Source organism: Orbicella faveolata, unplaced genomic scaffold (assembly GCF_042242905.1).
Source record: "Orbicella faveolata isolate gen_17 unplaced genomic scaffold, um_ofav_v1 contig_26, whole genome shotgun sequence".
Classification (NCBI taxonomy): domain Eukaryota; kingdom Metazoa; phylum Cnidaria; class Anthozoa; order Scleractinia; family Merulinidae; genus Orbicella; species Orbicella faveolata.
This window is the reverse complement of record NW_028301554.1, coordinates 18436065-18460603: the sequence shown is the minus strand read 5'-3', so window position 1 is coordinate 18460603 and position 24539 is coordinate 18436065. Positions and strand designations below refer to the sequence as shown.

At 40.0% G+C, this 24539-nt stretch overlaps 1 protein-coding gene and 1 pseudogene across 1 annotated transcript in view; one reads left to right on the top strand and one right to left on the bottom strand.

Annotated features, from left to right (window-relative positions):
- The window catches only part of LOC110040022 (insulin-like peptide receptor), a 34968-nt gene extending 11782 nt beyond the window's left edge, over positions 1-23186 (top strand). Inside the window, exons 4-29 of the mRNA XM_089295194.1 lie at positions 3440-3614; positions 4431-4544; positions 5317-5503; positions 5963-6180; positions 7098-7236; positions 7346-7408; positions 7815-7850; positions 9613-9800; positions 11595-11831; positions 12496-12719; positions 13485-13694; positions 14352-14427; positions 14516-14574; positions 14693-14764; positions 15519-15696; positions 16854-16983; positions 17605-17675; positions 18152-18294; positions 18943-19007; positions 19502-19628; positions 19764-19864; positions 20128-20183; positions 20699-20755; positions 20891-20963; positions 21197-21331; positions 22073-23186. Coding sequence (XP_089151320.1) covers positions 3440-3614; positions 4431-4544; positions 5317-5503; positions 5963-6180; positions 7098-7236; positions 7346-7408; positions 7815-7850; positions 9613-9800; positions 11595-11831; positions 12496-12719; positions 13485-13694; positions 14352-14427; positions 14516-14574; positions 14693-14764; positions 15519-15696; positions 16854-16983; positions 17605-17675; positions 18152-18294; positions 18943-19007; positions 19502-19628; positions 19764-19864; positions 20128-20183; positions 20699-20755; positions 20891-20963; positions 21197-21331; positions 22073-22298 — 3360 coding nt within the window. The 3' untranslated portion in view covers positions 22299-23186. The remainder of the gene's footprint in view (positions 1-3439; positions 3615-4430; positions 4545-5316; positions 5504-5962; positions 6181-7097; positions 7237-7345; positions 7409-7814; positions 7851-9612; positions 9801-11594; positions 11832-12495; positions 12720-13484; positions 13695-14351; positions 14428-14515; positions 14575-14692; positions 14765-15518; positions 15697-16853; positions 16984-17604; positions 17676-18151; positions 18295-18942; positions 19008-19501; positions 19629-19763; positions 19865-20127; positions 20184-20698; positions 20756-20890; positions 20964-21196; positions 21332-22072) is intronic.
- On the bottom strand, positions 58-1549 carry LOC149108411 (uncharacterized; annotated as a pseudogene).
- Positions 23187-24539: the final 1353 nt, after the last annotated feature.

Genomic DNA, 24539 nt, shown 5'->3' with positions numbered 1-24539 from the left:
TGTATGCCAGAAATCACATAAGCTACAGCTGATTTGTCAGGATGATGCGGCAACTCCGCTTGAAATTGATCCAGCTGTAATGGTGAGACCTTAGAAACTGGAGATAACGGAGCAAAAGAGACAGCTGTAATGCAGGGCGTAGCTGGAACTGAAACTGGAACTGAAGCTGGAACTGAAACTGGAACTGAAACTGGAACGGAAACTGGAATGGGACAAAACAAATTTGCCAGCTGAGGCAGTCCAGTCTGCTGGCTAGGCAACACAATCAAATTATTAAAACTATGTACAGACACAACATTGGGCGTACCTTGCCCGTCAGTACTGTCCCCTTCTCCCCCCAGGGGAGGGGGAGCGGGAACGAAGTCCAGCTGAGTGGGGAAAGGGGCAGTTAGCCTTGGTATTCTCTCCCTTGCAGTTGCTGCAGTTGTGGCGGAACCTGCACCTCCCAAATGGCCACCGGCATAGCCCTTCATTCCAGGAATGGCAGAATGGTGTACGTAAGTGGGGGTCCGGGTTGCCTGAGGAAGACTGAGGAAACCCAGAAAGGGAGGATGGCTTTGGTTGCAGTGAGGACGATGTTGGCAAACGCAGATGAAAATTATATAGATCCAAATTCATTTTGGACCAATCATTAAGGCCCGAGGCAGTGGCATCCCTTCTGAAGGCCAGATCGTATTCAAGCCAAGCCAGACCTGGATACTGACGGGCTGTTTGAATAATGAGGAGCTTGTACTTTGTCAGGTCCAACCAGCGCAGGGGATAAGACGCACACAGCACCAGCTGGAAAATTGTGAAGGCCTCAGTCCAGGTAAGAATATCCTTAATTTCAACTTGCCTGCATTTGGCATTGGACACGAGGAGTTTACCCTCCAGGAAGGTATGTGGTTCCTGTTCCACAGCGCGAAGATTTACTGTAAGCAGATCCGCCAACTCCATGAACACAACTCTATGATCTTCTTGGCTAATTTTGCCGGGATTGGTGCATGACCTGGACCGACAATAAAAGCCTTCTCAGACTTGGTCACTGATGCAGAATTACCGAGGCTTGGCAGGCTACTGGCTACACTGGAACTAGTGAATGGAGAGGTGATGGGGGCCACGAAGCGGGCCGAGCTCGAGTCAGTGATGGCCGAGACGGGAGAAAAAGTAGGAACAAAAGCAGGCAAAGTAAACATACCTGACGACACCCCAGAAGCCACAGATGAAACGTTGGCATCACAAGAAACAGCAGTCGATTCGGAGGAGCTAGATGGAGCAACGCCAACAGAAGTGCCAGGGACGGAGGAATTTAATGGTGAGGGGGCGTTCCCTTGAATTGAAGAGATGATGGTAGGAAGGGAGCTTCCAAGTGCGCGAACAACAGCCTCCACGATCGAATCGACGGCCAAAGGCGCCACAGGGCCAGAGGGAGCCGTTGAAACCACTGTCGGCGTGGAAGACAACAGAGGTAAGTCCTCCGAACAAAGTCCGGCAGACAAGCTATTGTTGTTTGAACGAGGTGGGTTTGGCATGATATACAAACCAGCGACGAGCGACTTAAAGACGAACCAAAAACAGGAGAGCGGGCGAAGAAACCCCGGTGGATGAATGACGAAATTTCTTTTTATCCCCAACTGGGAACCGCTACACTAAGCCCGCCAAAACTCCATGCTATCGGAGTGGCGAGCACACTATCAGACCAGGTACGAGAGAACGACAAGCGAGTTAAAGACGACCCATGACAGTTAAAGACAAAACACGACAGCGGGCAAGGATACCATGGTTGACGAATGACGAAATTCTTCCCAACTGGGAAACGCTATACTAGGCCAGCCAAAAGGCCAGGCTATCTGAACGGTGAGCACACTATCGGACCAGGTACGAGAGAAGTGAAGACGAACCACAACACGGCGGTGGAGACAGGACGAAACAAAAACGCCACGGGCGACGATCGAAGAACTTCTGTTTTAACCGGGACAGCGACCGAGATAGCTAATGAAGCGATAGGGAGAACGCCAAGAACCGCTAAACTATAATTCAATCCACAACGCCACACTAACAGAGCGATGAACACACTGCGAGCACATGGGACGACAACACATGTACTAACCAAATATACCGCTGGACAATGTCAGCCCCAGGGCTCTCACGACCATATGACTGTTGCAAACGCTACAGAAACGCACCAAATGCTAAACAAATGCTAACAGATGGCCAAGGCACTAACAAACACCTACAAAAACGCTACTGACCAGACTGGCTCCTGGTCATAAACTATGTAAAATTTCATTGAACTATATCAAACGCTACAAAACGCACCAAACGCTAACCAAATGCTCACAGACGGCCAAGACACTGACAACCGCCTATAAAAACGCTACTGACCAGACTAGCTCCTAGTCGTTAACTATGTTAAATTTCATTTAACTGTATGTAAAATCCAAGATTTGCTAAGATGTCAAAATCCCAGTTTAAAAACCCACGACTGGTCGAGACTGAAACAATTTTAGACTTTCAGACAGAAAGAAACACTGATTAGCATGTGAGTCCATGACTCAAGTATTACAATGCTTTTAAATCGGATCAAAAGTCTCCAATCACTTATAAACAAGAGACTCCATAACTCGTGACAAAGTGTTATCAACGATATTTTTAGATCAGATCAAAAGTCTCCAAGACCCATGAATTTCTTGGGACCATTTGCTTCATGTATGTTTGGATAGGGCATATTTGTTTTGCCAAGTTGTGACAAAATAGTATACAGAAACAATGTGGGGTTTTCCAAGGATGGGAAAACCTATGATTGCATACGGTAAATCCTTGAATTAGCGCCTGGGGCACTTATTTCAAATTTAGGAGAAGACGAGGGATGCTTATTTGAGAGAGGTGTTTAATTGAGGTGGGGGTCTTATTTAATTTTTCCCAAATCGTGGTCGGATAAGATCAGGTTTTTTGTAATGTATGTTAAAAAAAGCACAATGTGTCAGTTCCTCAGAAGTTTCAGAAGGATCCTGTTGTTCTTGAAGCACTACATTAATGTAATATAACCACTTGAGCTGGTCTAGGCCTGCTACACAAGGCTGGTTGGGCTTTAGGCAATAAATCAGCAGATCTTCATCACCATCCATCAGTCAATGTGTAATGCTTGAATGAGTTGATAATCACTTGCTTGTGATTGAGCACGAAACTGTATATCCTTTGTTGTCTCAGTACTCTTCCATAAGACAAGGGGAGGTGATGGGGGGGGGGGGGGGGCAGCACTTATTGGAGGGGAGGCACTTATTTTAAATTTTGGCCAATAGGAGGAGCGCTTATTAGAGGGGAGGCACTAATTCAAGGATTTATGGTAATGTCAGAATAATAATCATATTATTATTTTGTTAGTGATACATGTAGCAAGCTTTTAAAATACTTTTAATAATAAGCAATTTTCTTACCAGCCTGGACATTTTGTTTTTAGATTGATGGATTTAAATGTGTGTCCAAGTGTCCTAGTTCATATTTGACACTTGAAATTCCTGGCAAAAGTAAGAAGTGTGTGAAGGTATGTCCAGCTGGCTACAAAAAGGAGTCTGCAATTTTCCCCTTTGGTCCAGGGAAGTGTGTCAGGTGCAAGGTAGAAAAGTGTCCAAGAGGTATGGTTAATCCCAAGAACTTAATGATGTATTAAACCATTTGCATCAATTAATAAAGGTGCTTCATAATATAATAATAACCACCTGCTGGGGATGATGATATTGGCTATTGTTTAGCCAACTGCGAAAAGATGATAACAGGTACATTGTACAAGGTGGGGCTCAGTAAAGGGTAATACCTCCCTTGTGGGGTGGTGGCCCTTTGAGAGTGCTAAGAAATTACCTCTCTCCCACTCCCCAAAGTTTTGTGGTTCCTATTGTGTTAGTTCATTTTCATATACTAAGGGAAGTAAATTTTAAAAATTTAAGGTGGTTTAAATCCCATGAGCATTTTTTTAAACTTTGCCCATAGTTGCATCTTATCCAGCTAATCAAACTTCAATAATAAAAGTGGGGTCATTGTGCTTTTTTGGGGGTTATTAGCAGTTAAAGATAAAATTAAAGGTGTTTTCAGCAGGTTATACTGTTACTATGGTAATGTATTGTGTCACAAAAATGATGACAACATTTTTACCAATGATTGGGCAGTTTTTTGACACCATGATTGTAGCATCAACTGATAAAGAGTGGTTATAATGACCCATGAAATTCTAAGTCTTGGAAAGTGCTGGAAACTATTTTGAATCACCTTAAGTTGACAAGATTCTCTTTCGATGATCACATTCTTACTTTGTCATACCCACCTGGTAGGAAAAGTCAAGAAGAGGCAGAAACAGTAGATTTGGGGGTTAAGTGCTTCTGCTTCCAATACAATGCTCAAAAACTCAATTACTGACGATATAAATATTATTGTTTTGATTTTTTGTTGCTGTATAGTTTGTAAGACTGAAAAGCTACCCATTGATTCAGTAGCATCCCTGAATGAGTACAAAGGCTGCACAGAAATCGAGGGAAACTTAATCATCAACATAAGAGGAAGTGGTGGCTCAGGTTTGTTAATTAAGGTCCACATTTTCCCTTAACTTTTTAAACTGTCCTATGCTACAATTAATAATAATAATAATAATAATAATAATAATAATAATAGTAGTAGTAATAATAATAATAATAATGATAATAATAATAGTAATAGTAGTAATAGTAATAGCTATACATGTAGTAATGGTTGTAGTAATAGTAATAGTAATAGTAATAGTAATAAAAATAATAATTATAATAATTTTTTTGGGCTCATTAAAATTCTTCACTAAAACTTAACATGATCATTAATTACAGCACAAAACTATATACCATAACAATTATTGTAATGAAGTCGTTGAAAAAGGAAGCAAAATGTAGTTTACAGATTGAAATGAATAAAATTGAGAAGAGCTGAGAATTGGAATGACTTATTTGAAATATCACAGAAATGTAGCAAAAGTATTTGTGGGTTGTTTCATTGATTGTATGCGACAAGTATAATAAGTGTAATAATAATAATAATAATAATAATAATAATAGTAATAATAATAATTGAATTGCTTCCAATTAGGGGTACTTCTCGACATTGCATGTTCTTTTGTTTCATTCCAGCAAAGATTAACCCAGATGTTTTAAGAATTCTTTTCCCAAACCTGTTATAAAAGGACCAGAAATTGTTGCTAAAGTCAGCAATAATTAATGTACTATATCACCACACTTGGAGGTGAATTATACTTACTCTATTCAGATTGTACATAAATGGCTAAACTGAAATTATTTCTCTCTACTTTGTTCCAACTAGGTATTGGAACGCGACTTGATGAGAATTTGGGACAAATTGAAAAAGTTAAGGATGGTTACATTGTCATCCGAGAGTCTGCATCTCTGAAATCTTTGAACTTTCTCAAGAATCTGAAAGAAATTAAACCACTATCTCTGCCAGATCTGGTGAACTATGGACTGGAGAAACCAATTTTGTACAATGACAGGTACGTACAGAGTATAGTGGTGGGCCACTTGATCACCCACCTGTTGCATAAAAAAGGTATGTTTTGTACTTACCCAAAATGATAGGGACTTACCTGGGCAAGTTAACCCTATTAGCAGCCACTGTAAGGGATAGTTAGATCAACAGTCTGTGCTTTTATGGTGGTCTTTGCTGGCTTGAAGCCCTTCAAAGTAGTATATTCAGTAGCACAAGTTCTCTTAGTCTCCTTTGCAGCCGTTATTAGGGTCATCATGCAACACTTCTCTAGTAACATTGTGTGATGACCCTAATGAAAGAGACTTAAGTTCTTTGTGACTTCATGCCCCATTGGACTCCCACCAGGGACAAAATCTATGTAAGTATGCACATTAAGTACGCATAAGTGCAAACCTCCTCCCAGCTGTTTTGCCCTCCATGTAGTGTGGGTGTAACAAGTTCATACCTTTTATTCTCTGTCTAGGTATGCATTGGCTATTCTTGACAACCCCAAGCTTGAGGCTATGTGGCCATTTCAGCAAAATCTAAGCATCAGCGAGGGTGGAATAATGGTGCATTTGAATCCTTTCCTGTGTCCAAGCAAGATTAGTCCCCTTGTGAACGATGTTCTTAAGTGGAATAAAAATGACTCAAAAAGAAGCATTGATATTTCAGACACCACCAATGGAAATGCCATGGCATGTAAGTGTAGAGAAGAATCAAGAGATGGGTTAATTTGACTTTCTTTCACTTTCTTTCACTGTTTGCTTTGTTATTATCTGAGCACTAAAAAATGGACTGCAAATTTCTCGCCTGGATGGAAATTCTATTTTCTTAGAAAAGAGACAGTCAAAGTATAAGCTAACTTATCAAGCTCATGCTCGCTGAGCTAATGTTAAAAAAATCTGAAACAGAAATTGTTTGGTTTTGGAAGTTGTGAAAATATGGTCCAAGTCACATACCTAATCATGACTGCATTAAGCTTACTGAGATGATTCAGTAATGTTGCTCTTATACTGGAGCAAGGAAGAGACTGCCATTAAAATAGGTTCATCATGAGAAATTTTTGAAAAAAAAATATGTGTAAAGGGGTAGCTCAAGTTCAGTTATACCCCTATCAGAAATTCAAATACTTTTGGAGACCGGCTAGGCAAGTTCAAGTTTGATCTTTTTAAGTTCAAGTTCGATGAGAGTGCACAAGAGTGGATGATCATGAGGTACAGCAGGAGTGCTAGAAAGTTTTTTCCCAAACGTGTTAATAATTCATCAAGTTTGAATAAAGGAAGGCATAACAGAGACGGCATTTCGATATCAGATCTTAATCAGCAGAGATTTTTACGATTTTATTTCTCCGTTTTCTTAGTTTTAGTTTCAGTTGAGAAGATATATCAAACACTCAAGACAGTGTCTGACCACATTTCCAAACACCTCAAAGTTTGTCAAAAATACTCCTCTACAGTATTTTCAACTCTCTTCTCTGCGTTTGGAAATGTGGTCAAACACAGTCTTTCATGTTTGATGTAATACCTCCAGTTTAAACTCGTCTTTATTTGTTTATTTATTTAATTGAAATATACATTATTTGAAAGTAATTTTGTTTTTATTTTTGTCATCTGTAGGTGATGTTCGCAAAATAAATGTGACTCTAGAGGAAGTTTCAGTAGGCAGATGTACACCAGTTTGCATGAAAGTGGAATGGGATGAAATCTTTGATGATTATAGAACTGTGTTGTTTTACACTGTGTCTTACAGAGAGGCGTAAGTAACTGGACAAATGTTATGTTGGCTGTTTTATTGTTCACTGTGTAATTTACATTGTTTTAACCAGGGTTTGTTAATAATGAACGCCTGAAATATCCCATTTCAGCCCAAATAGAAAGATCACAGAATATGATGATGTGGATGCATGCAGCAGTGAGAGTGAGAATGTGTAAGTGTAATAGCTTGTTTGGACAAATGTTACTTTCTGTTAAGCCACTGAGGCATATAATAATTATTACTACTATATACAGAGCCAGACTTCAGCCTTTATCCTTCTAGCCTATGAAAATTACACCAGAAAAATGTTAAATTTGTGTAGAATATCTAGTGGAAACTTTCAGTCCAGTAAAAGAAGTATCTGACATTCCAACTGAACATTTGTCGGCATTACAAATTCCAATCAATAAGTAACCTTACACAGGCACTTGCTGTTCTATCCTTGTCCAGTCCAAGTAGTTTAATGTCAACCAATTTTGATGACATTTTAGGAAACTTGTTAGTATGAGGTGATTCCTGATATACAACAAAGATGTTTATAATTTTGTACATGTTTATTTTGCTATTTTGTTATACAGCTGGACACGAGTGGACAAGGTAGCAGGGACCCCTGAGTAAGTACATAAACTGATAAATGTAATTACAAATGAAACAATATAACTGTCTTTAATGACTGTAGGACAAATGTAAATTAATAGTAATGTTCTTCCTGTGAGTTAAATATAAGTTACCAGACCTGTATAAAACTTTTCAAATTGTTGTCATACTGGACTGACTAGCAAGCTCTATGGAAAAAAAAAATATTACTGTCAAACCTCTCCACAACCGCCACCTTGGGGACAAAAATAATTGGCCATTGTATAGAGGTGGCCATTTTGGGGAAGTAGAGGTGTAGTACGACACTTGTTCTGTTTGGGGGGGGGGGGGGGACATTTCTTTGTAAAAAAAAGCACGTTTTAGCCTAAACATACATAACACGATCAAGCTATGTCAATAAAACAGAAACTAAACAGAAATAGAGACCAGTAACATGTAGTATGGATCAAGTTTGGTGACCTCTTGTGATAAAAATCAGGGTTTTCTATATGCTGTTTGTCAGTTGTTGATTAACGGGCAGTTGTTGAGAGGTTATTTTGGCAGCTGGGACATGTTTTAAATATAGTTAAATGAAATTTAACATAGTTAATGACTAGGAGCTAGTCTGGTCAGTAGTGTTTTTATAGGTGGTTGTCAGTGTCTTGGCCGTCTGTGAGCGTTTGGTTAGCGTTTGGTGCGTTTTGTAGCGTTTGATATAGTTCAATGAAATTTTACATAGTTTATGACCAGGAGCAAGTCTGGTCAGTAGCGTTTTTGTAGGCGTTTGTTAGTGCCTTGGCCATCTGTTAGTGTTTGTTTAGCGTTTGGTGCGTTTCTGTAGCGTTTACAACAGTCATATGGTCATGAGAGCCCTGGGGCTGACATTGTCCAGCGGTATATTTGGTTAGTACATGTGTTGTCGTCCCATGTGCTCGCAGTCATCGTTCTGTTAGTGTGGTGTTGTGGATTGAATTATAGTTTAGCGGTTCTCGGCGTTCCCTCCCAATCCCCCCCTTTCTTTTCAGCATTTTATTTTATTCCATTTATTTATTTATTTATTGATTTATTTTCCACGAATGCCGTCTGGCTTGAGTGTGACAGGTGCCTGTAGGGGGCTTGGCGCGGGGGGCTCGTGGCTTGGTTGCGGGTTGGGCAGGCCAGTCGGGTGTTCTAGTGCCTTGGGGATGTGACTGCGGTTGCAGCCCCCGGGCTTCGTAGGCACCTTCCCTCCACTAGCGACTTGGGCGTTAATGGCCATTGCCATTGTGGGAGAGGTGGCCATTATAGAGAGATTAAAATAAGGTTGAATGTAAGTGAATATATTGTCCGCTGGGACCAAAAAGTGGCCTTTATACAGAGGTGGCTGTTGTAAAGGGTTGGCTGTTAGCGGAGGTTCAGCTGTAGTTTGTAAAAAGCTACTGACAGTGGAACTGTTGCACTGTACCAAAGGTAAAGTAATTAAAAATACTCAGCTGAGATAAAGGAGGTAAATTAACCCAGAAAATATCCATGCCCCTCTTATGGAGGCTTTTTGGTTTGACCCTCATCCTCTTAGAAATTCCAGTTTTGGTGAATTCATGTTTTCCATTTAAAACATTGGCTTTGAGGACCCCCTTCCCCATGGAATTTCCAGTAGCTCGCCTTAGAGCAGATATGGATATTTATTGGATCCACACATTCTAATTAGAACTATAAGTTTCTAATCAATAATTAAATAGTGTTTGACTAGCTTAGTGCCCTTGCTTCAAAAGTGCTTTTGATATGTTCTTACTTCTGACCAGTATTTTTTGTCTTTTTCAGAGTAAATGTCACTAGTTTCGATAAAAATGACACCACCCCAAACAGCTTAGCAACCAAACCTCGTAAAATTTTCAAATACATCCCAAAGCTCAAGCACTTTACCCTGTATGCATTTCAAGTTGAGGCAGTGGTGCTGAAGAATGAAGGTGCCAAGAGTGACCTGGTGTTTATCCAGACTAAGGAAAGTGGTAAGTTAAGAAGAGGCCAACATTATGGCAACTTACAAAAAAACACTCCAGTAGCACATCAGAATGTTTTGAGTACATACCTTTTTTGGCAGCAGTGGTCTTATCAACAGTGCAATATTTTCAAGCAAACTGACCAAAACCTTTTTGACATCTTAACCTTCTGACAGTAATTCGCATAAAGCAGGCAATGAACAATGTACAAAAACTTTAAACCACTGATTATTCATGCAACTGAAAGTATTACATGTGGCAATCCTTGAATATACCTAACTTAAATCAACACTTTAAGTCTAAGCAGTTTACCCATTTTTTCTTTGCCATTTTCCCCTTTTATTTTGATTTTCCCTTGCCTCTACTGAGAATCCCCTGAGCCTCCAACAAAGCTACTGCTACTGCAACAACATTTTACCACTCATTGAACAGAAGAAAAGGCTGCAGCAGCCCTGAGTTAATCAATGAATTTTGTTACACACAGAATAATATCTGCTCATGAAGGTCCTTAGTCAGTATGATTTCTTGCTCATATTTTGGTTACTGTGTGGTTAAATCTGGAAACTGCTATCTGTACTGTTGATTTGCTCTAGTTTCTTCATCTTTCAATTCGCCCCTAGCTATCTCGGTTTTCTGCTGTCGTGTTGAAGTTTTAGACCCGGCCATTTTCACAAGTGGTCTGTAGGTAAAAGTGTGTTGTAAACAGTGCAACAACAGCAGAGGCAGAACAACAGTACAATTTGGAAAACGAAGTACTTGACATAAAAAAGAATAAATGAAATTAATTTAAAATTCAAGACAGACACCATCCTCCATGTATTAAGTTATAGGGAATGAATGATCAGTTGAAATATTTGTATATGTATCTGTTGTATGAATATAATTATAGGAATTTTTAACTTAGTTTATAAGCTAGATGTCAATAAACAGTACTTCTAAACAGCTCATCCAAAAAATGTATCAAAAGTAAGGGGTAAAAAGTTGTCATAATGATTAGCAAGAATCTGAGTAATTTTCACAGACAGTGACAAAAAGAGACTCACAATAAACATTCTGTAATAAATATAATTTTTCACATTGATACTGCATTGGTATGTAGGTTACATAAGCATGTTACGAGTTAGACTGCTGGTGGTCTGTTTTTCTCTCAAAATTCAGCAGGGGTTATGAGGCGAGATGCTTTAGCCTAAAGGGGAATGGGACAAGACATGGGCGCAGCATGCCTTCTTCCCTACTCGGCCATACTCCTTTGTCCCACCTTCTTCCCTATTTGGCCACCGCCATACTGCTCTTTTGTGTTCGCAATGACTAAACACTGGTCTAAGTGATCCTTAGAGAAAAAAAGGGCTGCCAGCAGACTAGTTACGAGTTGAATTTTTAACCTTGGTGAATTAGGTGTTATTATTTGTTGCATCTCCGTTTTTTGATCACTGACCACTTCAGTTTCAAAAATTTACCTTAGTCAATTTTGTGTTATGTTAGATCTGTGTTTTAGTATATTACATGTCATTGTATTAATATGCTAGGGCCGTTTATGTTTGATCAATAATAGTTGAGATGCCCCCTCCTATTCATCTGGTATTCTCACTTGTACTAAAGTAAGAAATTATTTTGTTTTCGTTGCACTGCAAATTGATTAGACAACAACTAAACTTTGCCATCTGAGAATATTTGTGGGCCTTCAGTTGTCAGAGTTAACAATGTTATTAGTTTTATTTATTAAATATCACTTCAATTATTGGTTAGGCAAAGAATCATTAATTTATCAAAATCAATGTAACACGCATTCACTTTGGCTTGCAGTGCCATCCCAGCCTGTGGGTCTTGAAGCAAACTACATCAACTCTTCTGCATTAATTGTCAAGTGGCAGCTTCCTTTATTTCCAAATGGTAACATCACCAAGTTTATTGTGAAGTATGAATCCAGCACATACTCTCCATGGAAACAAGACTTTGACTGGTGCAGTCGGCAAGTTTTTGGCAACAGACCAGGAGTCGATACCAGCGCTGATGAAGGAAGTGCAGATAAGAATCCTGATGGTAGGTGTAAATTTAAGGAAATAAAGTTTGATTTGAGCAGCATAACTATTAAGTAATCTGCACACAAGACTAAAAGCCAAGATTTTAGCACTATTTCATCATTGCTTATCACATTTACATGTAATAAGTTTGAGAGGACAGGGTGTAAAAACAAAATAATTCAAAAACGGCATTCAAAACATAACACTCGCTCAACAACTGGTCTCAAAAGAAAACTGTTTAAGGTATTTCTTGTTAGTTTGCCAAGATACAAACAGTTAAGTGATTTGATAGAGTGGTTTTCCATTGAGTGAGGAAAGTAATCAGACAGTTACTTTGTTTTTATTTTACTACGATTTGACACTGGCTGAGTAGTCTAATTGGTAAGTAATTGGTTTGGTTTTGGTGTTACGACACTCAATTGAAAACCGCTCTGTAAAGTGTGAAAAAGATGTTGGTAGGTACAATGTAAAAATGGTGGTGGTGGGTCAAAATTCAAGGGTAACAGATGAGTGTAACCCTGATGGTAAAAACTTGCAATGTTGCCCCCTCAGAGACTTGGCTAGAAACAGTTTCATTGGTAGATGTCATATGACCTTGAAGTACCCAATGAGAATGCATGCTGTTGGGGAAGAAATTCCAGCTGGAATTTAATAGTTAACACCTTATGTTTTGTATTTTTTAGGGAGTTGCAAAGTAAACATAACCTGTGACTGTGATGTCAAGCCAGAAGTTAAACCAGAAAAACAAGCTGCATTGTTCGCAAAGGAGTTCCAAGACAAACTGTACCAGACGATCTTCACAAAAGAGAAAGATGACGATGACGAGACTACTACAGCACCAAGAACCACAGCAACGACCATCCCTTCCTCTGGTTCAAATCAGACAAACTGTAGCAATGATGTACAGGTTAGGACTGAGACTGGTGCTATAGATTTGGGAGAGAGGAGGCTGACAAGCATTTAACTAATCAGGACGGGTAGTGAAAGGTTGAGTGAATGATGGCAGCATGGCCGAGTGGTCAGCGTGTTGGACTCACAATCCAGCGGTCCCGAGTTGGAGTCCCACTCTGACCACTACCTGGATTTGTTTCTCGATAGCCCTGAGTTCAAATCCTCAGCCACGCTTGTAAATAGCCAACTGGTATGCCTCTGGCCAGTAGGGATTCTTAACAATGTTATGTTCAATTTTAATTATTTGTTTCAGTTGTTTGCTCGGCCCCACTAGCACTTGTGCTATAACACTGCCGAAGGTAAATAAAGGTTATATATCTGTAATGGATTTTTTCATTGCAATGCAGTTGAGAGGTCAGCAACACAATGGGATTGCTGTTGTATTGGTTTCAAATTATGCAACCCTAAACAAAAGAGATGTTAAAATTTCAGGGCAGTTTTTCTCAGTGCATGATAACTATGATATTGTGCTTTAATCCCATTTTACGAGTCTCAAATTTTTCATGGTGAGCAAATTAATGTTAAGAAGAACATCAGGACCCACTTCTGGAAACAGTATGTTTAAAATGTACTGGGCTATTTATTGGGCAGCACTGAAAGGCAAACCTCTTCAAAACTAAGGCTATACTTGCCGATAACTTGTATGAACAGAAGTTGAATTTTCTTATAACATTGTCTTAAAAAGAGTCAAGCCATGTTCAACTGGGTGTGGTTGTTTCAGAATCCATCGTGTCAAAACTTAACAGTGCCACCAAGCAGTAAACCAACTACAACATCGTCTAAGGAGTCAACCACATCCGCCAAACCAACCTCCACAAAGCCAACCATTCTACCAACCGAAGCTTCCTCTAATGTCACCTTGGTGGTGAATGGCAAAGCTAGGAGTGTCATCCTGGCCAAACTGAAACACTTCTCAGACTATGCTATCATTGTAAGTGCAGTACACAGAACTCTTTTGAGTCTACATTTTATATGCCTTTGGTTCATGTGATGCTTGATGACATAGTTAATAGACCTTTTTAATAGACGGGAATGGTTTTGAAACCCGACAAAGATCTTTGTTGTATGTTTTGTTATCTTTTTTGGCAATGACTGTGCACAAAGCACAGTAGATGTTTACTTCTGATTGAAGACCAAACCAATAGAAACGTTTTGCACATGTAATTCATGCCAAGTATATGAGCACAAATCAAAAGATTGTGCTCGGTCGTGGACCTTCCAACACAAATCTTGGCATCTGATGTTTGCCGGACTTCATAACCATTCCCCTCTATGGTGATCACAGTTCACAAACATTATGCAAACCAAGAAGTAAATGGCATTGACAGGTAGCTGACTGGTTTTTCGTCAGTCATCCCATTAGCCCTGTTCTGAGGTAATGGGCTTGCCTCCTATGACTAGATTAACACCTTCACCCGTTACAAGCCTAAACGTAAGGGAGTGTTTTAAGCTTATCTTTAGTGACATTATGACATTTTAGTGACATTTTGCCCAAAGGCCCAGTACAAAGCGTTTTGGTTATTGGTTTAAACGATGGGTTGCTGTTCTCTGTTAGATTTTACACATTATTTTAATGATCACCCTTCAGGTCTGTGCATGTACAAAAATTGGTTGTGCAATTGGAAGTTCCTGTGCGATCACAAAGGCAATGACTTACAAAAACAGTAAGTGACATGAGCTTGAAGTGTAATGGCATCTGGTAGTCATTAAAAAACAAGGATGTTGTTAATGGATTTTTTATTTTTATTTCAGTTACAGCTGACAATCTTGGAGGCCCCCTGAAGGTCACTACTGACAACGTCACTAAAGAAGTAAGAAACTGTATTGATTTGACTTGGTACAGACTGTAGGTGTAGATTGACCCTTGTCTTGCTTTCCACAGTTTGCGACTGTTTTAATGCCATGCTATTTTTGTTTTATTTTTTACAGTTTTCTCTTTCATGGTCCCCTCCAAAGGACCCCAATGGAGTGGTACTCAAGTATGACATTGAAATCAAAATGGTAGGTGCATGCACACCCTCTTTACTCGGTCAAAGGGCGTGGGCACCTTGTTTCCAATTGTGCTTCTTATAGATTGTTTGGTCCTTTTTGCGAACTTGCGTCTTTCTGATACCAAAATAGAGTCGTCCATCTTCCCATCATCGAAAGATCCCAGTCTTGGAGATCAAACAATCTGGAATGCATACGAAGCCTTAAGTTTGAAACCAGTTAAAAGGAACAGCATCACCTCCTGACCACACCTCACCTTAATGTGCTCTGTTCGTATCTCGCATATAAAACTAGATGCACAGCAGCGAAAATAGGTGACAGTGAAGTCGTTGTTACAGCCACAGTTGCCGTGCTAGCTTAATGAGTGCAATTCTCAGGGTGAGAGACGCCTTGAGAAAGACGGTTCAGACGCAGAACGGAGGTCCTCTTCAACGTCAATATTTGACAGTGGTAGTGTCGATGTACTGTAACACCAAAATCAGTATATAGCAGAAGTGTGATATAAATGTTTCAGTGGTGTGGAAATGATTCGTAGGACACAATAGCAAGTAAACTAATGTCTGATTCCCAAAGGTGATGAACTACTTAGTTCTCTTGAAGATTTCAACGGATCTTCAAGCGACAGTGCGCAGAATAGAAAGTGATCTAATATAATGATATTGTACCTCTCCTAAAGATTGCTAAGATCGTTTATCATTGTTTGCCTTTGTCACAGCGAAACATCATTCAAGCTGCTATGTTTTTTTGTCGTTGTTTCAATATACAGAACTCCAATCAATCTGTGATCCGATGTGTAGGTGGCAAAAAGTTTACACATACAGGACCTCCTCCCTTTAGTATTGACGGGAAGTATGCTGCTCGTGTACGAGCCATTACCCCTGCCGGCAATGGGTCTTGGAGTAACACTGTAGCTTTCTCCTTACCGAGTAAAGACGAGTCAGAAGGTGAGTTTTAGTACAATTTATAGCTTGTGTTTCCTTGACAGCAAGAACTCCGGTTTAAAGTTTATGCCTTCGACACTTCTTCGGCACCTGGACTTTAAGAGTTCGCTTCCAATTTGATTACCTCCATTTACTACGTTAGATGTATTGGCTAAATGCTTCTTTAGGCTGATAGGATTGATAGGCTTCACTCGTCTCACTTGTCTCAACCTAACTCTAACACTAATTAGTAGAATTCTACTAGTATACTAATGCAAATGCTGCAATCTGATTGGCTGAGCTACTCGTATACTATCAGCCATCGGAGTGCAGTGGCTGTCGGTGGTCTACGAAATGCGACGTTTTTATCGTTTTCCTGAAGTTTTGGAAGAAAGTTTAGATGTAAATGGATAATGAAATTCCTGAGAAGACTAAAAGAAGGACATTGACGGCTTCTTGACTTTAAAAACTTGAAATTATTGAAAAAAAAACGGGTGCGCGCGCGTAAACAACTGCAAATTTGCTAAGGACAATTCAATACGTGCGATTTTGTTAAAGCGTACAGTTCAATAATGCGTTGAAAAATTATGGGAAACCGTTATTTAAAGTAAATTTTAGTAAGAATTCTACTAAAACAATTAGATTATTCGCTCTCGATTACTATGAGGCGATAGTTGATTCGGCCGGCGGCCTCATCAACTATCACCTCATAGAAATCTCGAGCTCATAATCTAATTGTTAATTAGCCTACATTTACTTTCTGTGAAAATCGCGTTGAGCTTAGAACTGTCCTGTTTGTGTGCTAAAGCCTTAAATGCTTAGGCTAAGGTTTCTGGTTACAACGTTGATATCTAGTCCTCAAAGTTGGGAGCCTGCAGTGGCGGATCCAGACCTTGAGCTAAGGGGGGGGGGGGGGGGGGGGGGCTTATTGCCCTGCCGGCTTTTCTTCCTTGTGCGATTAGTCTGAAATTCGATGCTCACTTCAGGATTTGTCTTCTGCTTACATACTCTCTGAAGTAAGCGACCACGGAGAGAAGGTGCAATAATCAGGGTAGGGAGTGGAATTTGTTACCCCAATCGGAATTTTTAGATATGATTACTGTTGCTATAGTCATTTAATATAACCATGGTGTCAGGAGACCAATATACTGATATCTTAAATCACTTGTGTTCTGTTTTAGACCCTCCATTACGGGAGAATGATTCCATGTCTCTCGGGACAATCGTGGGTACCAGCCTTGCTGCCAGTGTTGTGTTTGTGTTAGCGTGCGGGTTTGTGGTGTGGTATTTTGCTCGTAAGAGATACAAGAGGTATTGTGTTTCTATGGTAACTGTAGTTCATGACTCTACCCTTTAATCTCTGCAGTAATTGCCATGATAGCGCGCTTTAGCCTTTATGGTAGGGGGGGGGGGGACCGGGCGATGTTGGCCATATCGACTTCAGATTTTGATTGGTCGTAGAAACAGATCCATCAAAAATGCAAAGGAGTGATAGGAAGTTTTATTAGTCTTCCAATCAAACAAATGGGACTTGCCATCTCGATGACTCAGAAAGCTCTCGTATCAGCTTAATGAGGTCACACGTTGCTTAGCAACGTCGCCATTGTGAAACTGACTGGATGCCGCTGACCGAAATGTTACCCCTGACCAAGAAATGTCACTTGGAACCCAATGTCGTGGTCTTAATCAGGACCCAGTTTTGTGGCCTCGTAAAATTGTGGTCCAGTCTTTCTAAGTGATGATCGCTCATAACAGTGGAGACTATAAGTGAAAGGGAAGCTTGGCCTTGCTATTTACACGTGACTCACGAGTTTTCTGAACCTTTGTGAATGTACGCTTTTTATCTTCTAGTAAAACGGTGTAGATAGGCATGGGCTTTGAATGTCCTGTGAGTTTCATCTACTGATGCACTGTTTTGTTTGATAACTTCAGGTACAGTGATGAACAAATTCCCGGAGTTCTGTACGCTTCTGTTAACCCGGAATACATGACATCCACTGACGGTATAACCTACTTAAAACGCGCAGACATTAACTTTTACCTTTTCAATGTCATAGATTTTGGTTGTCTTTTTTTGTTCTTTTTGTTTTGCTGTCGCTCTAAAGGCGATGACGGGCCAGATATTTAACGGTTTTAGCAGCAACTAATGTCGCAACACCATAGATAAACGGGTTAAAGGTGACATGGGTTATACCAAGCACCTTGATAAATGTGTGTTTGTTCAGATGTCTAAGACGGCTAGAATAACTGGCAGCCTGTTGTTATTAATGGACAGTTTCACTATGATCTCGATTAAGTACTACAGTGATTCTTGTACCTTCTTTGACTGGTTCACTGGATCGGAGTATGGATCACCAGTGAGGAATGTCTCGCTGAATCGCAGAGGTCTCTCTCTTGCGTGATGGAAGGAGTGTCAGTAGACCAGATAGGAATGCCAACTCAGACGGCCATAACTATTATCGTTGTTTCGTGATTGCAGTGTATATTGCTGATGAATGGGAGTTCCCACGAGAAAAGATCAAGCTTGTTCGAGAACTAGGAAACGGTTCTTTTGGCATGGTTTATGAAGGAGAAGCTGAAGACATTACGCCAGATGTCCCTATACGCAGAGTAGCAGTCAAGGTATAACAAATTTTGTTATTCTCACTTCTGTGTGTGAAGCGCAATCTTTCCTTTCTTTCTTTCTTTCTTTTTTTTTTGGCTTTGTACTGGGAGTACTTAAATGCACGTGAACCCGTGATTCCGTTCGTAGCGTAAATTGGTTTGGTTCCGCGATTACCTGCCACTCATCACAGAATTTGTTTTTCTACTGGCTGATGTTGATCTTTATTGGCTTGTCTAGAGCGGTTTTTAATTGCGTGTAGAAAGTAATCAGGCAATAACACTGGTTTTGGTTTTAGTTTTGGTTTTACTACGGTTCTAGATAAGCTGAGTAGTCTTATCGGTCACATAAAATAATTGGTTTGGTTGTGGATTTTCGACACTCAGTTGAAAACGGCCTTAAAGCTTTGATTTGACTCGACAAGATCGCCGACGAAACAAATTTAGCTGTGAGGTATGCACTAGTTTTAACCTAAACTCATCAGTGCTGCCTTCCTTTAAAGTCTTATCCGATCTCAGCATCGACAGCAACGATTGTGCCAAATTTTCAACAAGTAGTGGCTTCTTCGAGTTAACCTCCGTCTGTCCCTCTTCCCTGAGTGAGTGCAGGTGAAATGAGCATCCAAAGACTTAAACTAAGAATTCTGATCATATCATCTCTTATTGCAGACTGTGAGTGAAAACGCCTCAATACGAGACAGAGTGGAGTTTCTCCAAGAGGCGTCTGTTATGAAGTAAGTCTTCTTGATTTAACGTAATTTAGTTCTTTATTATAATCTTGATATAGATCCATTCTTTTTCCGTTTTAGAGTATGTATTTGGCGTGTGTCGTTGCTCGAAACCGGTTTACTTGTGTGTATACTTTGCAAAATACATTGAGTAAACCAAAACAGAACAGCACAGTTCGAAGTTATTGAAAAAAATTCCCTCCTTAAATGTAAAACAATCTGTAAAACTTGTTGAAACAATTGTAAGAGGCGGAAATTTTTATTAATAATTGTACAACGAAAAATCGAATCGCTTTCTGGTAGCTACAGCGAGAATGGCAGACAAGAATTGCCCTTTCTTTTCTCGTGCTAGCTATCTGCCGTGTTTCTTTTCTTTTTAACAGATAACGTCGGTGGTCAGTTTATGACTTTGTTTTGTTATCTATCACAATTCAGTCATGCATAGGATTGACTTTAGTAATGATTTCTGTTGCTTAGTTTCCTTTTTGTTGTCTCGTCAGACAATTCTGCAGTAACCACGTGGTACGGCTTCTGGGCGTGGTGTCAGAGGGCCAGCCTACTCTGGTTATCATGGAACTAATGGAGCACGGAGATCTCAAGAACTTCTTACGATCTCGTCGGCCAGGGGTGAGCTAGAAAAGAATTTATGTTTAGATACGTAACGTCCAGGAAGGTCTGTAGGAGAAGAATGATAACAAGATCAAAACAGTTGATTATACTGTTTGTGTTTTCAACAACACTCTATTCATTTGTCTTCAACAGGAAGGATCGTTGCCTGCTCCAACCCTTCAAGAACTTCTTCAAATGGCTGGAGAGATTGCGGATGGGATGGCCTACCTTGCGGCCAGGAAATATGTTCACAGGTATCAACCATGACGTTTTGTAACTGAGTTTCTCTGTAATAAACGAACAGAACTTCGCGACATGCGAGAACCAACTGCGCCAGAGCACAAGCAAGATAACTCGAGTCTGCTGATGCACAAATTGTAAGAGATGTGTTATGGGATATAACAGACAAAGAACACAGGACTCATGTGTTCTTTAACTTACTGTCGTAACAGAATATGGAAGATTTTGTGTTAGAGTTAGTGTCCGTTTTCCTAACGAAGTGTTTCCATTCTTTCAGAGATCTTGCAGCACGAAATTGCATGGTAAACTCGGATTTTACAGTTAAAATAGGAGGTGAGGCACTGTCTAATAGTTATTATTATTCAACTTTCATACACTGTACGAATTCCGAATTTCTGACTGGCTGATTTGTACCACGTGATGCTGGGTTGTGACGAGACAACAACCTTGACGTCATTATCGTGGTGTAATAGCCGTGGTGTAAATTCAACATACCACTGTCATTACACCATGGCTTCGGCTGACTCAAATATAGTGGTTGTAATGCAGGATTTCTTTGCGCAGTGTATTCAATTTGAATAATAAAAATGTTAACGCACTCATTGCTCGTGAATTATCGAGATTTACCTGTACTCGTTCACTGACAATGAACTCGGAACTTTCAATACCGCACGAGGCAAAGCCTCGTGCGGTATTGAAATTTCTCGTTCATTGTTAGTGAACTCGTGCAGGTAAGTCCCGATAATTCACTCGCTGAGTGCGTTAACCTGTAATTACCTATCAAAATTTTTTTGGTCAGTTGTGCTTTTTGTTCTTAAAAAATAGTAATCATAATCGTCTTTTGACAGATTTTGGAATGACTCGTGACATTTACGAAACAGATTATTACAGAAAAGGAGGAAAAGGTAGGCTTGTCATCTCTGGCAACTGCAGCCCTCATGCTGTACTACTCTCCACTCTTATGGCCATTTTCCTTCACGTATGCTAGCCATGTCTAGTTCACCCTCTCGATGTTGCTTTAAATTTCCAATTCTCTTTAGGTTTACTTCCCGTACGGTGGATGGCGCCAGAGTCTCTAAAAGATGGTGTCTTCACGAGTTACAGCGACGTTTGGTGAGTCGCACTTTTGTATTGATAGCAGTTCAACTACACGATAGTAATTCATACACTGCATTTGTCAATCAAAGAAGGAACCACACTCATTACTTCCGTCGTCTGTCACCTAAGTCATCGGTTATCGCAACAGATGTGCGGGGTATAAACTGCTTAATAAGGCGATACTTAATAATGTCACTACAAAGATAATAGGCTGTAAATGAAAATAATTTATTTGTTTCACATGGCAGGTCATTTGGCGTTGTGATGTGGGAGATGGCTACACTAGCGTGCCAACCCTACCCTGGAAAGTCCAACGAAGAAGTACTGAAATATGTAGTGGATGGAGGACTCATGGAGAAACCAGAGGAATGTCCAGACAGGCTGTAAGTAACTGGGATAGTTTGTGGCTTCTCATTAGCTGTCGTGTTCTGATTATTTTGGTTTGGTATTATTTTGTCGTGCTTCATAACTAGTAAAGCCTTCAGAGTGATCATGTCTACTTCATAGCAAAGCAGGTGCAAAATCTGAACTATGTAAATGGTTACTTCGTTTGTTTTACAGTAGTTGCATGTTTTCGTTCTCTTTCTCTGTTTCTTTTAGTTCTGAGTGTTTTGCTTCCCTAGACTGACGCAGTAATTATTTTAGCTTTAATATATGTGTTTAATTCACCGGAAAAAAAAGTCATGTTTTACTTAAGGTTTCTTGTATCGCGACGTGTTCGTTGCGCAAATTGAAATGTCCTTACGATCAGCGATAGCTTGTGAATACAGCCGCTTTAACGCCCCCGTTGATTTGCAGGCTCAGTAGATTAGTAATGTCAAAGATGGGTTGGTGTTGTCGTTAGGCGACTTCAGCTGGACCCCGCTAATTCAAAGACGACTATTCCCGTTCTTTCGAACTCAAAACCATCGCCCTTGGATTTGCCCTCCAGTCATTTACTATCAGTTATTTCGAACTATTTTGGATCAACTGTGTAACAATCACCAAGTTTTAGAGTGTATCTCAATTCATCTCCTCGTATTTTTAATTAAAGGTTCTTAATTCCGATTACGGATACTTTTGGTTTAGTTTTTTCTTGAGATGTAGGTGTTGACAGAGAAACTTCCTTTATGATCTTATTGCAGATATGAAATGATGACGTTATGCTGGCAGTTTAATCCCAAAACTCGGCCGACCTTTGTGTACCTCATTAGCCTTCTGGAGGAGGACTTGTCCGAAGACTTTCGTTATCTTTCGTTCTACCACACTCTCCCAGAAGACCAGCTCAAAGGACTGTTAAGCAGCCATTACAAGCATAAGAATAGAGCCGAGACAACGGATTCCACTACCAATGTTGAAACTGGAGCGTAAAAGTAAAGCGTCTGAAGCGTTATTAGAGTTACCTTGACATACACAAGTGCATTATAGTTTCAGGTTTGCGCTGTCGATCCGTTGCTCTATTTAAAACTCCCAACGGTTGCATCTTGCTGAATGACTTACGTACTGGTCAAAACAAATGAACAAAATCACTCCCTCGGCGTCAACCATCGACATCAAGTTACAGTACCCAGGAATGGTGCTCTGTAAATCTCTGGGTAGGGCTGTGCCGCTGGAACACTGAAACACTCACCCTATATACTAGACCATGATCAGCTTGATTTTGCAACCCTATTGTAGACTAGCCACCAAAAACCCCAACCCGGTCCCAGGTTAGTTACTTTCCATGCAAAAACGTTATCACTATCGTGGTCCAACATACGCTAACTAAACCAATATTTTACAAAGCCGTTTCCGAGATTCAATTTCTATTATACAACCCTGGGTAAAGAACCTCGTTTTAGACTAAGTTATTTATACAGTGGCCACTTTTCTGGTAAAATTATATGCTTTTCTAGACCAAAACAGTTTGATTTCTATATGCTATCCCAGACGAAACTGCCTGAAAACCATACCCTTCACAGCGGCACATACCCATGTTGCTTGTATATGGGATTACCCCTCCCGGGGTACAGTGGCGGTGAATTCTTAGGACTTGACGACGAACTCGAGGAAAGATTTAACTATAAACTAGAGACAGTCTTGAAAAAGAGTTACGGTTCTTGTCAAGTGAACTTGGTACAAGAAGAGAAAAAATACCGGAATAAGTTAGGCCACTAGCTTTGTTCATATAAACTTGCTTTCATCGTCATTTATATTTTTAACTCTCAGAAATTGTATCATAAATAGAAAGCTTTAATAAACTATATCCTTTCCGCGTAACACATTTTTGGTTCTTTGTATTAATGTCAAAACACATACGTAACCTTACAAACCATTTCCCAGAGATGTCTCTATCCTATCAGTGTTTAGTATAAATCTACTAGCGTTCTATCACAAATGGCGATCTCTGATTGCCTACGCTACTCACTATCTTTTCAGTGATAGATAGTGAGTGGCGTAGCAGCCTGCGCGTAGATTTATACTAAAATAATTAGATTATTCGCTCTCGATTTCTATGCGTGATAGTTGACGAGGGCGCAGCCCTCGTCAACTATCACGCGATAGAAATCTCGAGCTCATAATATAATCGTTTACTACAATAATAAATTCCTCTTTCAAATTATTTCCCTGAGATTTTTCGATGTGTGATCTTTTTGGGAATGAGATGACGTTATATAGCGGCAATCTTCTAACAGTAGTTTAAATCTACTAGCGTTCTATCACAAATGCCGTTCTCTGATTGGCTACGCTACTTACTATGTATTCTGTGATAGATAGTAGCGTAGCGGTGTGCCCTTGTTAACAAAATGACGGCCGCTTCTTGGCGTTTTCGAAGTGTCTCTGAAGAGGATTTAGATGAACGACTAGTAGATTTATACTAAAACCATTAGATTGCTCACTCTCGATTTCTATGCGCAATAGAAATCTTGAGCTCGTAATCTAATTGCTTAATAGGCGGATACATCTCTGTAGTAAAACTCTGAACATAGGTAAGAGGGAATGAGGCGCAGTAGAGTTCGTCCCACTTATTGGCCTTCTCTTTCTTTCAATGTAGTATCCAGTTCTCCCGCGGATAATGCTTCGTCGCTTAGTGAGTTAAGCCTGGTTAGCAGAAGCACAGCCCTATTAAGGTGGCCGAACACAGTTTCGCACGCACTTTTGCTGATGCAATTCAGCGCGCGCTCAAGGATTGCAAAAAACAAACGTGCCGTCAATAGAGCGATCATTTTATTTACTCAACACCCGCAGTATCTGTGCTATTTTTCTCTATAATTGAACGCAGCGTATTGATGGCTTTAGTCTTTCATTACAAAAATATGTTAGAAAAGGTAACGATGCAAAGGACTCAGCAATTCTCAGCTTTTTCTTTCTTACCGAAAGCATTCTCGTCCCCAGAGCCTCCATTTCTTTTGGTCACGTGGTCGGAGAAAACGACGAGTAGCACTGGGGACGAGAATGTACCGAAAGAACCCAGTTAAATGCAACGCATGCGTAGTAAGTCAAAAAAATTGCGATTGAAAATTTCACTCGCGGAAATACGCCTATTTCTCGAGAACTACGCATTAGAATTTCACGAAATTTGGCACGAAAATACTTTAGGAAATAAGTAACTGGAGTACTAAAAATAATTGA